At 37.8% G+C, this 15275-nt stretch overlaps 3 protein-coding genes and 1 long non-coding RNA gene across 7 annotated transcripts; 1 reads left to right on the top strand and 3 right to left on the bottom strand.

Moving 5' to 3' along the window:
- LOC109710218 (ent-kaurene oxidase-like 3) lies at positions 584-2415 on the bottom strand. Its single transcript, XM_020232710.1, has 2 exons — positions 2308-2415; positions 584-907 (listed from the first exon to the last, which is right to left on the bottom strand). Exons 1-2 carry the CDS (start codon positions 2413-2415, stop codon positions 584-586), a joined length of 432 nt encoding a protein of 143 aa, XP_020088299.1.
- On the bottom strand, positions 2203-7964 carry LOC109710591 (ent-kaurene oxidase 2-like). Of its 2 annotated transcripts, none has more exons than XM_020233292.1 (8): positions 7682-7964; positions 6110-6270; positions 5747-5908; positions 5483-5623; positions 4931-5185; positions 4392-4550; positions 4115-4309; positions 2203-2782 (listed from the first exon to the last, which is right to left on the bottom strand). In XM_020233292.1, exons 1-8 carry the CDS (start codon positions 7815-7817, stop codon positions 2459-2461), a joined length of 1533 nt encoding a protein of 510 aa, XP_020088881.1. In that variant the 5' UTR covers positions 7818-7964; the 3' UTR covers positions 2203-2458. The 2 variants fall into 2 exon arrangements, with proteins under 2 accessions (XP_020088881.1, XP_020088882.1); XM_020233293.1 differs by lacking the exon at positions 7682-7964 and adding an exon at positions 6369-6500.
- LOC109710592 lies at positions 7675-8788 on the top strand. 2 transcript variants are annotated; one of them, XR_002216396.1, is made up of 4 exons: positions 7675-7804; positions 7920-8019; positions 8145-8251; positions 8651-8788. It is a non-coding gene; the product is annotated as an uncharacterized LOC109710592 (long non-coding RNA). The 2 variants fall into 2 exon arrangements; XR_002216397.1 differs by having other exon boundaries at positions 8145-8231; positions 8651-8730.
- LOC109710590 (ent-kaurene oxidase 2-like) lies at positions 8518-14591 on the bottom strand. 2 transcript variants are annotated; one of them, XM_020233291.1, is made up of 8 exons: positions 14329-14591; positions 11635-11795; positions 11244-11405; positions 10679-10819; positions 10106-10360; positions 9692-9850; positions 9420-9614; positions 8518-8931 (listed from the first exon to the last, which is right to left on the bottom strand). In XM_020233291.1, exons 1-8 carry the CDS (start codon positions 14474-14476, stop codon positions 8608-8610), a joined length of 1545 nt encoding a protein of 514 aa, XP_020088880.1. In that variant the 5' UTR covers positions 14477-14591; the 3' UTR covers positions 8518-8607. The 2 variants fall into 2 exon arrangements, with proteins under 2 accessions (XP_020088880.1, XP_020088879.1); XM_020233290.1 differs by lacking the exon at positions 14329-14591 and adding an exon at positions 13045-13271.

Here is a 15275-nt window from a genome sequence, read left to right as displayed (position 1 = left end):
TACCTGCCCGTCACAAAAAATTCATGTGCGCCGACACATAATTCCATGAAATATTTATTTTCTTTGGCAACAAAATATTCTAACTGTTTATCATATATTCTTATCAAATCTTTTAAACTTTATTCAGAAAACTACTTACAATTTTTAAAAATAGAGGATTTTGAATTATGCCATCGGCACCTGAGTTGTATCGTATCGGTATCTTATTGGCACGGTACGACACGGTAGATACGACTCGTGCTGATGGACACTTAAATCCTTGATCCGAAGTAAAATCAACATCCGAGTCTGAAGAAATAATTTGGATAAACCAAGACATTTCACACTAACATTTGAACCAGCAATTTTAATAAATCAAGCTACAGCATTGCACAAAAGCAGTATCACTCAAATGATCAAAACGACCTTCCTCACTCAAATGATCAAAACGACCTTCCTCCCAGAATAGTCAAAATCTTTCAACATAGTGAAGTCTAAAGATAAGCCATAGCCACAAGCACAGGATTCAAAGATCATCTGCTTCAGTATAACATGAAACATGCATTCATACAAAGCAAAATGGATCAGCTTGGAATTGTGAATCTTAATGGTTCACTTTCCCTCTCGGTGTTAGGTATGCATGCAAGGGATGGAGCTTGTGGGTGGTAAGCAGGACTGTATCTACATCATCCGCATCTCCTTCCCTCGGCCTCCACTCGAACTCTTGCACGAGTCGACCAATGGACACACATGAGATCAGCATCGCCTGCAGAGATCCCGCGCAAACCCTCTTCCCCGCTCCGAAAGCCATTGTCTTGAGCAAGTCCGAGGACTCGAACTTGCCATTCAAAAACCTCTCGGGCCTCCACTCCTCAGGTCTGTCCCAGTCCTTTTTGTTCATGTTGCATGCGTAGAGATTGATGGCAATCTGGCATATATTTGAACATTTTATAAGACAATATTTGAACATTTTATAAGCACTAATACGGCCACCTGGACAAAGTAGAGCTTTTACATATTTGCTGTTTCAAAAGAGAAGTTCAAAGAAGCAGTAATAACTTACTTGACACAATTTTCTCCAATAGATTCCCCTTAAGGCGCATTTGGTTCGCACTATGAAAGATTACTAGGAGTAAAAAAATATCCGAAAATCTTATTCCTATTCATCCTATTACTAAAAATGTAGTATTTCGGTGTTTGGTTCGTACGNGTGGTGAACTTGATCCAGGCAATAATTTTTAAATCAGAACGGTCTACGGACGACGCGGTGGATCAGGTTCAGGCCATAACCCCTCATCCAGAAGGGCAACGATTGGGCATGTATAACGTGAGGTCAGGATAGCTGATGTCGAGGCTTTTAGCGGCAGCCGTCGGATCTGAGCAGACGAACCTTCCGTTGCCATCTGGACGGATATGATTGCGGGGTGTCAGGAAGATGCTTACGGGCGTACTTTTTAAAAAAATTAAATTAAAAATCGAAAACATTTTCTGCTGAGAAAAAAAAAATAAAAAAAAAATTTTAAAAAAAATCTGGTAGAGAGATGATTCATCCAGCTGCACGTTTGCCGCGTGTACAGCTAGTTTACGGCCCCGTTCACAATAAATTAATTTCCATTTCGGAAAACCAAGAATAACCAAATTCAAATTCAAGTAAACTATTTAGCTTGTAATCATACAGATTTTTTTGGATAATTCATTGACTAGAAATTTAAGCTTGATTTGGGTTGATGCACTATCTCAATTTGTTGGTATAGCTTGATAAAAAAATTGGAACAATTTTCGGGTACCATGCATTAATCGACTAAATAAGAACTTAGTTCCAGACAAAATTGTATTATTCGAAGTAAGGATTTAAGTACCGTGGTACAAGATCGTGTCGAAACTTGCTGACACGATACGATATGATGCATGACGGGCCATGCCGATGCTTACTAGTCACCAAAAATTCATGTGCGCCAACACATAATTCCATGAAATATTTATTTTTCTTAACAACAAAATATTTTAACGGTTTATCATGTATTTTTATCAAATCTTTTAAACTTTATTCAAAAAATTACTTACAAATTTTAAAATAAAAAATTTTGAATTGTACCATCGGCACCTGAGTTGTATCATGTCGGTATCCTGTTGGCACGGTACAGCACGGTAGATACGGCTCATGCCGATGGACACTTAAATTCTTGATCCGAAGTAAAATCAACATCGAGTCTGAAGAAATAATTTGGATAAACCAAGACATTTCACACTAACATTTGAACCAGCAATTTTAATAAATCAAGCTACAGCATTGCACAAAAGCAGTATCACTCAAATGATCAAAACGACCTTCCTCCCAGAATAGTCAAAATCTTTCAACATAGTGAAGTCTAAAGATAAGCCATAGCCATAAGCGCAGGATTGAAAGATCATCTGCTTCAGTATAACATTAAACATGCATTCATACAAAGCAAAATGGATCAACTTGGAATTGTGAATCTTAATGGTTCACTTTCCCTCTCGGTGTTAGGTATGCATGCAAGGGATGGAGCTTGTGGGTGGTAAGCAGGACTGTATCTACATCATCCGCATCTCCTTCCCTCGGCCTCCACTCGAACTCCTGCACGAGTCGACCAATGGACACACATGAGATCAGCATCGCCTGCAGAGATCCCGCGCAAACCCTCTTCCCCGCTCCGAAAGCCATTGTCTTGAGCAAGTCCGAGGACTCGAACTTGCCATTCAAAAACCTCTCGGGCCTCCACTCCTCAGGTCTGTCCCAGTCCTTTTTGTTCATGTTGCATGCGTAGAGATTGATGGCAATCTGGCATATATTTGAACATTTTATAAGACAATATTTGAACATTTTATAAGCACTAATACGGCCACCTGGACAAAGTAGAGCTTTTACATATTTGCTGTTTCAAAAGAGAAGTTCAAAGAAGCACTAATAACTTACTTGACACAATTTTCTCCAATAGATTCCCCTTAAGGCGCATTTGGTTCGCACTATGAAAGATTACTAGGAGTAAAAAAATATCCGAAAATCTTATTCCTATTCATCCTATTACTAAAAATGTAGTATTTCGGTGTTTGGTTCGTACGGTCATATTATTTAGTCATGTTATTTAAGATTACAAAAAATATACAATTAATTAATTAATTAATTAATTTAATTTTAAATAATACTATAAAAAATTTCAATATCTTTTTAGCAAAAAGAGAGAGAGAATATAGGTTAGAAAGAGAGAGCATAATTAAAGAAAATAGAAAGAGAAATAGAGTCGAGGTTAGAGAGAATGAGAGGGTTGAGATTTTAGAAAAAGAGGGGGAGAAATAGCTTAATTTAGAGAGAGAAAAAGAGTTGAAGTTTAGAAAGAAAAAGATAAGTTTAGAGAGAGATATGAGATTAGAGTGTAAAGAAAAATAATACCAACTAGCCGGCGGGTGGGAAAAAAAAAAAGATTAGACATATTATAATTACTCAAATTCATTAGTATAAGAATACCCACCCTCCCTTAAAGAAATGAGATTAGTACTTTGGGATGCATCTCATTCCCAAGTAAATCCAGTATTACCAACTAGATTACTTAATGCGTTTAGCCAAACACCGTCATATTTTTTTATTCCTATTGGATTACTAGGAATCTTAAAAAAATAGCGCGAATCAAACGCACCCCTAAAGCAAAAGTAGAAGCTTCAAATTGGAAGCTCTTCTTTTTGGGTCCAAAATGTTGTTCTAGCTTTCTACCATAACAAAAGCTTATCTTCTACAAAATTACTCTCTGATTGAGTTATTCAGAAAAGCACTAACATTTTTTTTTTCCATTAAAATCTCCTCGACAACTTATTGTTGCAACAGAAATACAAGTTCCAAATTGGAGAATCTATTTCGGGCGCACACAAGCTACTTCTATCTTTTTGTCACAGCAAAGATCTAGACATTTTGCCAGTCAAACTCCTAGTTTATCGAAGCTGCTTCTTTTTGTAGTAGTAAAGCTATTCCAGAAGCCATGCAAACAAGCACACAGCCTTCTTACTCCCGCCTACTTATGGTTGGCTCTAAAACGTATCCAGTTTGTCCATTCAACTCTATCTTGGCAACTAATAATGTTAGAGTCAAGGTTAACAGCTTGGTGTTACATAATATGCTTACCTCTGTGCTGGCCGGAATATCATAGCCTCCTAGCTGAGTCTCTTCATGGGCATATCTTGGTGGAACGATAGGAACAGGAGAGTGCCGTCTAATTGTTTCATGAAAAATGGCATTTAAATACGGTAGTTGTGGCAAATCTTCCTCCATGACTTGTCTAGACCCACATACTTCTTGGATTTCGCTATAAAGGCGAAGCTGAAAAGCATACAGGATCAAAAGGTGAGTTTCTATAAAATGCTTAAAAGAAAAAGGGAAATGTATGTGCTTTGCCAGTTACCTGACACTCTGGATTTTTAGTAAGTTCATACATGGCCCATTCGGTTGTGATTAAAGTTGTATCTGAGGCTTCAATTATTGCTTCCCAGATCAGTGTAATCAGTTGCTCCTCTGTCAGTGTGTTCTCCGACAGCAGATGGTCCAGATAGCAGCTTATTTCCTGTAAATATTTGATAGACAAAATATAGGGACTGTTAGATATATGTCCGCAAAAAAATAATGCAAGCCCAGAAAAGTTTAAATTTTCATATTTCTCCCTCAAAAATACAGTTTCTTTAAAATGTACCCTTAAGTTGAGATTGCTCCAATTCATGAAGGAAAAATTAGTTGTGTATCAGAAAGGTTGATATATGGAGAGGCACTTTTCTAAGCAAAAGGGCATGGGCGAAATATCAGAATTTCCAGGCATAAATATGTGGGCAGATAGTTCTACAGGTTACATTTGTAAAATTTTGTAAAGATATATATATAAGTATGATTTGTGAATTTGAGATAGAGTAGAAAAGCACAAGCAAACAACTAACAAGAAGGGATACGGACCTCTCCATGAGCTATACGTTTCTTCTGCTCCATAATCAATGCCCTGGTCACTGCCATCCTGCGAGTTACTATTCTCTGGATTTTCATTTCTAAGCTCTTATTGGGAATCCATCTTAGATATGGAAAAAAATCTCTCCAATCGACATCAATTGCACCCATCATTGGATCAACCACCAGCACCTCAAACATTTCCTTCTTGGAAAACTCTTTTCCAAGCTCCTCCACATATATAGAGTCCACATCCTTACCAATAGCCTGTAAAAATTCTCAAAAGTATATAATATTCTCATTGCAATATCTCAGCATGCGTATTTGGCTTAGTTTATGGAGCAACTTCTCTACTTCAGAAAGCAAAAGCTTCCAAAACCCAAGCATTTGGTTGACAAAAGATCTAGAGCTTTTACTATAGCGGGAAGCTAAAATATCCTTGTCCCCACTTTGAAGCTGTTATTGTTTGCTTTGAAATAGCACTTTTGCAAAAGCTCTAGCCAGAACAAACAGAACCTAAATTGATACATGACTTAAAGCTTACTGTTATGATACGAGTCTTACCTCTTTTAAGGATAATCGAAAAAGCTCGTTCTTGAACACCTCTCTGAAGTTTACTGCAGTATGAGGATCTTCCTTTATCACCGAATGCAGGATTTCTATGATTTTATCAATCATTGTATCCCTGTGAACACGGTGTTGCTTCTGCAATTGGTAGCATTGTGAATTACTGTCAAACTTTATGAATTGGACAGTAATAAAATTATGCATATACCATTATATAAGAAAATGCATGGAAGGATGATGAGCGGGTTGTGAATTTCGCACCTGAGCATTAGTTCCCAGTACACTTGTCATTATATAGCGCTTCACCATTTTGTGGAACTCACCGTAGTCACTCATAGCAACCATACTTTTGTTGGAAGTGAGCAATGTCAAAGCATTTGAAAGCTTTCGACTTGATGTGGAAGAGTATTTTGTAACCATTGCCTGGAAAATTATCACCGATATAAGAAACATTACAATAATCCCCATTTCCTATTAGATATTTCAAAAATTTTCGTAATCAGTTAAATAGAGTGGTCTATTTGACAGATGAGTTAATATTAAAGGTAATACAGGAGAACTTGACTGAATCTTCGTACAAAAACGATCGCTAAAAGTGATTAAATGAGAAGGTCACCTCATTACCTCTTTGGCGACGTCAGTTGAATTCAAAACCACCACATTTGATGCTCCGGTTTTAATAGTGTATATAGGCCCATAAATTTCTGCCCAATTGGCGAACGTTTGGTGGGGCTTCTTTTCCTTAAGCTGATGCAAGTTCCCAATCAAAGGCAACCCAGGAACAGCTGCATCAAAAGAGAGACACCCATCAAAGGAAGCAATTTTTTTGTTTGAAAAAAAAAAATGAAAATCTTGAAGATCAAATCATAAGATAAGAGAAGACCTTGAATGCATGAGATTTTCTAATTCATCATAGTCTCTGCTACTTAAAACCACCAAAAAAAAAAAGGCTAATTTGCATAAAAAATCTATCAGTTTTGAGATTTTGCAAAAGTAGGCTACTATTTTGGATTCTGTAGATTCGGTCCGAATTTTTAAAAAACTAGCCAAAATACCCTTATTCACTTTTCTCTCTCCTCTTTTTTTCTCTCGTTCATTTTTTTTTTCTCTCCAGTCCTCCTCCATGGCCTCCGTAGCTCTCCGCAACGACCGACAACCTCGTGGTCCTTCTCCTTCTCCTCTTCCTTTCCCTCCGCTTCCTCGTATCTTTTTTGCGGCCATCTCCTCTTCGCTCCCCACCTCCACTGCAGCAGATTTGCCACCCACCAAACGCACCTATAGAAACTTGCCAATCGGAGGGGTCAGAGGCGAGCGCGGCCTCGACGAGGTCGGAGGCGAGGAGGGCCGGGGATGCGCGAGTGAGGGTGTGCGGGGCGGAGGTGAGACATGGCATTCTAGATGACGTCAGCAAGAACGGCCTCGACAGGATCGGAGGCGAGGACGGCGGGGGTTGCGCGGGCGCGGGAGGAGGAGGCGAGGGCGGTGGCGAGCGCTGCCTCGGCGGGGTAGGAGACGAGGAGAGCCATTATGTATAGCCGCGGGAAAAAAAAATAAAATAATAAAAAAAAGAAAGATTTTTTTTCTTCTAAGAAAAGGATTATGTGTTGTCGCTGTGAAGAGAGAAGAAAATAATGAAATTGTACTGTTTAAGACAAAAATTATACTGTTTAAGACAAAAATTACACTCTTTATGACTCAAATTGTATTGTTTAAAATAAAAGTTGTACTTTACGCAGAAGTTGCAGTGGTTGAGACCAAAATTATACTGTTCGAGCGAAAATTACACTATTTAAAACAATTCTTTTTTGAGCGAAAATTATATTGTTTGATACTAATATTGTACTATTTAAGCAAAAAATCCAAACAAGTACTTTAAGGCTTGTGCCTGCATTACTGCTAATCTACTTACGTTTTTTTACTTCATTTTTAGCAACAGGGTGCCGAATCCGGCAACGCCCACAACTATCCTAGCATCTGTACTGCTGAGGGTTTTCGAGGAAAAAATGGGGTTAATTACAAATTTACTCCTTTAAAGTTGGTTGGAATTTCTAATTTTCCTCTAAGCTTCAATTGCGACAACAAAGTCCCTGCGATCCTGGGTTTCAATTTAATACCCGTTTCACCTGCTTACTTCGTCCTAAAAATTCCAACTTTCACATAAAAAAAAAAAAAAGAGTACGCAAAACCACAAGATACCGGGGGGCGGGTTTAAGCGCCGACTGTGTCCTTCGCGAAGCTTCCCGACTACGAAGGGCACCGTTACGACGCCGAGAGCTACGGAGGCGACGACCCCGGTGGGGGTGATCGGTAGCAATAAAAGTATGCTCTCCATGATCTCTCTCTCTCTCTCTCTCTCTCTCTCTCTCTCTCTCTAGGTTACTCCTACGTCTCAATGCTCTAGGGTTCTATAAATAGGGTGCTTCGCCATTGTTAGGGCGCGAGGGTGTCGTTCGGGGACGAACGAGGGAAAAGGGCCAAAGCGGGTATCTTCGGAAAAGGAGGTGAATTTATGCCGCTGCTTTTTGAAGAAGCTGGTGAGTGGTGACACGTAATGGCGTGTCTTGCTTATTTTAATCGTCCGCTCTCACTTGCCTCGTCTCCCTCTCTCTCCCTTCCTTTTTTTTTCTTTTTTTTTAAAAAAAAATAATTTAAAGTTCAGGTTCAACCAGTCCGATCATAATCCACTCCATAAAGTCCAGGTTCAACCATTCCGATCATGATCCACTCCCTAAAACGGTTCCAGCTGGTGATTCAACGATTAAACCGGTCTGATTTTAATCTAACTTGTCAAATTTTTTAATAAAGTAGTATATTAACTCAACAGATTTTATTTTCTATTTGTAAAGATTAGTCTCATAAAATATAAAACTTGATAATTTATATCTACTTAACTTGATTTAGAAATCAATATTTTATAATTAAGTAGGATACTACTGTCTTGCACCAAGGAGCTCCCAGTTAATTCAAAAGATCAAACTCTACATTAAACCAGCTTTGTTAGACACAGTTTTATCCCAGATACATAATCAGCAGGCACAACTACAAACAATTCACTTTAATAGGAATATATGTATATATAATGAATCCAAAGATAAAAAGAGATCAACATGAAGAATAAGGTCTCAGTGCATTGTTTTCTGTCTTGGTGTAATGTACGCATGCAAGGGGTGGAGCTTGTGGGTGGTGAGATGGACAGTATCTACATCATCTTCATCTCCTTCTCTCACCCTCCACTCGAATTCCTGCACGAGTCGGCCGATAGCTACACAGGATATCAGCATCGCCTGAAGAGATCCGGCACAAGCCCTCTTTCCCGCTCCGAAAGCCATCGTCTTGTGCGAGTCGGAGATCTCAAACTTGCTAGTGAGGAATCTCTCAGGCATCCACTCGTCGGGTCTCTCCCAGTCCTTTACGTTCATGTTGCACGCGTAGAGGTTGATCGCAATCTGCCAATATTTGGAGATCATTAGATAGCTTTCTATTCTTAAGGGCTTGTCCGGCCTGCTGGCTAGACTGTTAAGAGTTTTGAGAAAGACGTTGTTTGAGTAAAACTGTTCTGAGCCAAATTACAGCAGCATTGCTCAATAAATTAATTGCAAAATTTTCTCCTCAGATCACCAAACTTTAATTTACTGCAATTGATGCATTGAAGTTCAATATTTATTACAATTGGGTCTATGGTTGACTGCCATTGAATTTTCCCAGTTGAGAAGTAATATGGCAGCTGATTCTCACGAGCTTTAGCAACGACGTGGCAACTGAATCAGCTGAAACATCACCCCTTGAGTTTCTACTACAGCAAGAAAATCAAGACTTTCTAGTCACAAGCATACGACTTCTGCTTCTCCATGTAGAGAATTGCTCCAGAAGCCAAACAAGCAAGTAGAGAATCATATAGCAAATTTGGAATCTTGTTATCGCGGAATAGGCATACCTGTGTCCCGGCTGGAATATCATAGCCTCCTAGTTGAGTATCTTCATGGGCATATCGCAAAGGAACAACGGGAGCAGGAGAGTGCCGCCGCAAGGTCTCATGGAAAACAGCATTTAAGTATGGTAGTTGTGGCAAATGCTCCTCCTCAACCTTTTCCAACCCGCATGCTCCTTGAATTTCACGATAAAGTTGATCCTAAAATGGATAAAGTGTTAAAAGAAAGAGCTTTTAAACACGGTAAGGAAAACAAAAATGTGAGCTTTGCCATGCACCTGACACCTTGGATTCTTAGCAAGTTCAAACATAGCCCATTCAGTTGTGATTAAAGTTGTGTCTGCGCTTTCAATTATCACTTCCCACATCAGCATCATCAGTTGCTCCTCCGTCAGTGTGTTCTCAGAGAGCAGAAAATCCAGATAACAGCTTCTATCCTGTAAAAAAGGTGTCCCGATTTTGCCAAAAGAATAAAATAAAATCAGAAGTGGTTTTTTTTTAAAAAAAATAAAATCTACAGAGTACCCGAGACCCAAGTTCGAATCCTAGTTGATTCACATTTTCAGTTAAGTTTATTTCTAAATGAAATAAACGAAGTGTGTAGCATGCTACCTTTCTCTCAAAAGTAATTTTGTTATAATTTTGAGATGGTATGGAAAACACAGAAACGACAAACGAGCAGACATAAGTACCTCTCCACGTGCGATACGTTTCTTCTGCTCCATGATCAAGGCTCTCATCACCGCTCTCCTGCGAGTAACCATTCTCTGGATTTTCATTTCCATGCTTCTATTAGGAACCCATCTCAAATAGGGGAAGAAGTCCCTCCAATCAACCTCAATCGCACCCATCAATGGATCAACTATTAGCACATCAAATATTTCCTTCTTGGAAATCTCCTTCCCAAGCTCCTCCACGTAAACAGTCTCTACATCCTTGCCAAGAGCCTGCATAACTTTCAGATTGTATATGAGCAATATCTCAACATATTAGCAGATAAAGAAGTTATTACTGCATAAGATCCCACTGGATGAAACAAACTTTTAGTTTGGTTGGACAAAAATTTCATGATAGTACAGTATGCTTGGACAGTGAAAATTGCCAATAAATGACAAGATATATTTTGTAGGGGGGAATCTCAAGAAGAGATAACCCAACTCTATGCATATATGTATAATTGTATATTGACCATTGTACCTCATAAATAAATGAATCAAAGTCTAAAAGTACGTATATTAAACAAAACCTATGTTGATGAGACTTACTTCTTTCAAGGCCAGTCCAAAAAGTCCATTTTTGAACACCTCTCTGAAGTTCACAGCTGCATGAGGATCATCCTTTATGATTGAATGAAAATTTTCAACTATATTTTTGATCATCGCATCCCTGTGACCACGATATTGCTTCTGAAATTGGCAGAATCATGAATTAGAGTAAATTTTTCAGGTTGTATGTTAAGTATCATGTTTTTCCCAGCTTGCGGAGCAGCTTCACTAATTTAGAAAGCAGAAACTTCTGGAAACCATGCATTTAGCTAACGAAAAGTCCAAAGTTTTCACTGCAGTAGGAAACTAAAATGAGCTTAGAGGCCCTAGAAGTAAAGGCTCCAACTTGAAGCTTCCCCTTCCGCTGCAACGAGAAGCTATTGAAGGCGATTCTAACGAAAGGCTAATAGTTTTTCCACAAAAGCTCTACTTAAACTATACTACGGCAAAAGCTCTAGCTAGGCCAAATTAGGCCCAACTCCGATGTAAAGGCACAGATACATGCACCACCGCTTACATCCTGCAGTGATAAGTTACAATATCTAGTAAGCTTTATATTTCGTACCTGAGCATTAGTTCCCAGAACACTTGTCATTATGTATCGCTTCACCATTTTATGGAACTCACCATAGTCGCTCATGGCGACCATACTTTTGTCGGAAGTGAGCAGAGTCAATGCATTTGAAAGCTTTCGAGTGGATATGGACGAGTATTTTGCGACCATTGCCTGCTAAAAATGATAGCCATTATGCAACTTGGATAAAGTTTGCGCAAACTATAATTAATTTACCTTGCTTTGCTTTAGTCTTTTCTTGAAATAAGCTATCATACACGAATTACTTCAATATTCAAATCAAGCACAAACTATAGAAATAAGGGAGCATTCCACTGAAGTTTCATTCACAATAAATAATCAGGAAAACAACTGAAAATAAATGATTGGGAATTGTACTTGCCTCTTTCGCGACTTCGGCCGAATTAAGCACCACCAAAGTGGATGCTCCAGTTCTAATGGAGTATATGGCCCCGTAAGCATCGGCCCATTTAGCAAATGTCTGATGGGGCTTCTTTTCCTTCAATTGGAGCAAGTTTCCAATAAAAGGAAGCCCAGGAACAGCTACATTTTTTTTAAAAAAAACACTCCATAAATGAAAGAAAAGTGTCAAATACAAATTTAATTAGCTCCTAAAGTTTGACTTATAACAATATGGTTTTGTCCTATGTAACAATTAAGTATTAGAATTTGCTTAGTTAATATAGAATGTATAGAAAATTAAGATGAAATTGAAATTCTGAGGATGAAATTAAAACGGAAGTCGAAACTTGAGGGAATAAATTGTTGTAGCCGAAACTCCACGCACAAAATGGAAATTGAATTCAAACTTCAGGGACTAATTTGCAATTAATCCCGCAAAGAAACATCTTTAAGATGGCATCAAACCTATCCTTCCTCAGGAACAACACAGAACACACTTCAGGGTGGCAGTACAATGTACAATGCAAAATTTACCATTTGGGATATTTTCTTACTCGTCACTTTTTTGGGTTTAATTATAAGCTAGGTGTTAAGGACATTGACACGGAACACAACACGATTCGAATACGGCGACTCGGTAGTTTTTAAAAACTTAAGACACGAACACAACGTGAACAACGCTAACAAAATATAATATTATTAATATAATAATATGTATTATTATATATAAAATATTAATTTTGATAAACTATTATTATATTTTTCATACGAATGAAAGTTAGTAAAACGCTAATAAAATATAATATTATTAATATAATAATATGTATTATTATATATAAAAAATATTAACTTTGATAAATTATTTTTATATTTTTCATACGAATAAAAATTAGTAAAATTTTCATTGACAGTCCATATATTGTAATATATTGTGCAAAAAAATTATATCAATTCATAAAAAAATAAAATATTTTTCATCTTACATTATATCTATATAAAAAATAGAATAAACTATATATATTTAATTATATACGCTATGGATCCGTATTGGACATGCGTTTAAAGTGCGTGCCCGGCACGAACACGCGAGACTTATAAAAATGTTCATGGAACATAGATCTGAGAAATTTTGATCCAAATACCCAAACAATTAGCTGCAACAAAAAGGGACAATAAGCAACCAACGTAAACCCTAACCCATCCCAAACCTCCCTCTTCCTTTAACACAGCCATTTATGGATATAGCTTCTTCTCTTCTTCTTCTTCTTCTTTTTTTTTTTTTTTTTTTCTGTTTTCGAAATCGGCAAAACCAACATCTTTTTCCACACTACAACTACACATGAATAGCGCCCTCCGAATTAGAAGTCGGCGACGAAAAGAATGGAAGTACCGGGTGGGAGGTTGAATCGGCGCCGACTCCGCCCCGCGAGGAGCGTCCCGAGTACGAAAGCGGCTGCGACGAGGGCTGCGCCGAGAGCGGCGGAGACGAGGGCTCCGCTTTGCGTGCTCCGCAGCAACAACACAACCCCCCCTTCCATTGTTAGCAAATTTTGCGCTTTGTTTTTTCCCCCTCTGGCCCTCTCCCTCCTCTCTTTCTCTGTATTTCCCTACATTTGCTGCTGCTGCTTTTTTTTTTTTTTTTTTTTTTTTTTTTTTTTTTTTTTTTTTTTTTTTTTTTTTTTCTAACCTTCGATGCTTTACAAAGCTATGAATTTTAAAAAGGGTGGTGGTGATATTATATATGTAAAAAGAATGCGACGGGTATTGATAATTATCCGAGACCAAGTTCGAATTTTAATTGATTTATATTTTTAATTAAATTTATTTTTAAATAATAAAAATAAAACGAATAATGTATTATTTATCTGTTAAAAAATTTTAAAAAAAATGTTACGCTTACTCCGTGAGTGGAATGGGCAAGGCGACAACGGACAGAACAAAGGGAAAGTTTTTTTTTTTAATCTTTTTACTATCTTATAAGTTAAAATATATATTATATTTACTATCTAAAAAATTAAAATTTTGATAAAATTTTTTAATACTTAAAAATAATAAAGTTAGTTAAAAAAATATAAATTGCAAAATAAATAAAATGTAAACTTTACAACCTAATTATAGAAACTCGGGAGAAAATGGGCGCTGCTTTTTAGGTAAGTGCTGCATGCTTGCGTGGCCATTGCGTACGGTGGAATATTTTTTTGAAAAATGTTATTATAAAATTTATCTCATCTATTCAATGAGTAGATCAATTATATTAAGCAACTAATAGAAATATCCTATCTATTAGATAAATGGAGTGTAGAATAGACACACATTCGGAATCTCTATGTAGCATTATTTTTTTTTTCTGTACATGAGATGTCCTAAATTAATTAATCATGATAAATAATTATATATTAAAATAATACATTTAATTTTTTAAATATTTTTATAGAATATNAACAATTAGCTGCAACAAAAAGGGACAATAAGCAACCAACGTAAACCCTAACCCATCCCAAACCTCCCTCTTCCTTTAACACAGCCATTTATGGATATAGCTTCTTCTCTTCTTCTTTTTTTTTTTTTTTTTCTGTTTTCGAAATCGGCAAAACCAACATCTTTTTCCACACTACAACTACACATGAATAGCGCCCTCCGAATTAGAAGTCGGCGACGAAAAGAATGGAAGTACCGGGTGGGAGGTTGAATCGGCGCCGACTCCGCCCCGCGAGGAGCGTCCCGAGTACGAAAGCGGCTGCGACGAGGGCTGCGCCGAGAGCGGCAGAGACGAGGGCTCCGCTTTGCGCGCTCCGCAGCAACAACACAACCCCCCCTTCCATTGTTAGCAAATTTTGCGCTTTGTTTTTTCCCCCTCTCCCTCCTCTCTTTCTCTGTATTTCGCTACATTCGCTGCTGCTGCTTTTTTTCTTTTTTTTTTTTTCTAACCTTCGATGCTTTACAAAGCTGTGAATTTTAAAAAGGGTGGTGGTGATATTATAGGACTTTTTTCGAACATAACCCTGTAAAATTTTGTATTTGTCAAATTAATCCTGTAAAATTTTTATTTGTGAAACTAACCCTCCTCTCGCCACGTGGGCGCCACGTCAGGAATTTCTCAAAAAAACGGTGAATCGTTCACCATCTTTGATATTTGTTGTGAAGGCAGTGAATGGTTCACCGTCTTCACAAGACGGTGAACCATTCACCGTCTTTAGTACAAATTCCTACGCAAATCTTTCTAAGTCCATAATATGGTGTCCTTAATAAGACGGTGAATCGTTCTCCGTCTCATCGAGGGCACAAAAAAGGCGGACTTGAGAGGGTGGAAAGGGAAAAAGGCGGAAAGGAAAATTTTGCACTAAAGACGGTGAATGGTTTACCGTCTTCTAAAGACGGTGAATCATTCACCGCTTTTACAACAAAAATTACAAAGACGGTAAACGATTCACCGCCTTTTTGAGGAATCTCCGACGTGGCGCCCACGTGGCGAAAGGAGGGTTAGTTTTACAAATAAAAATTTTACGGAGTTAGTTTGGCAAATACAAACTTTCACAGGGTTATTTTTGAAAAAAGTCCGATATTATATATGTAAAGAGAATGCGACGGGTATTGATAATTATCGAGAATTCTAATTGATTT

Source organism: Ananas comosus, linkage group 5 (assembly GCF_001540865.1).
Source record: "Ananas comosus cultivar F153 linkage group 5, ASM154086v1, whole genome shotgun sequence".
Taxonomy (NCBI): domain Eukaryota; kingdom Viridiplantae; phylum Streptophyta; class Magnoliopsida; order Poales; family Bromeliaceae; genus Ananas; species Ananas comosus.
Note: the sequence above shows the minus strand (reverse complement) of the source record. Positions and strands in the feature narration are given on the sequence as shown.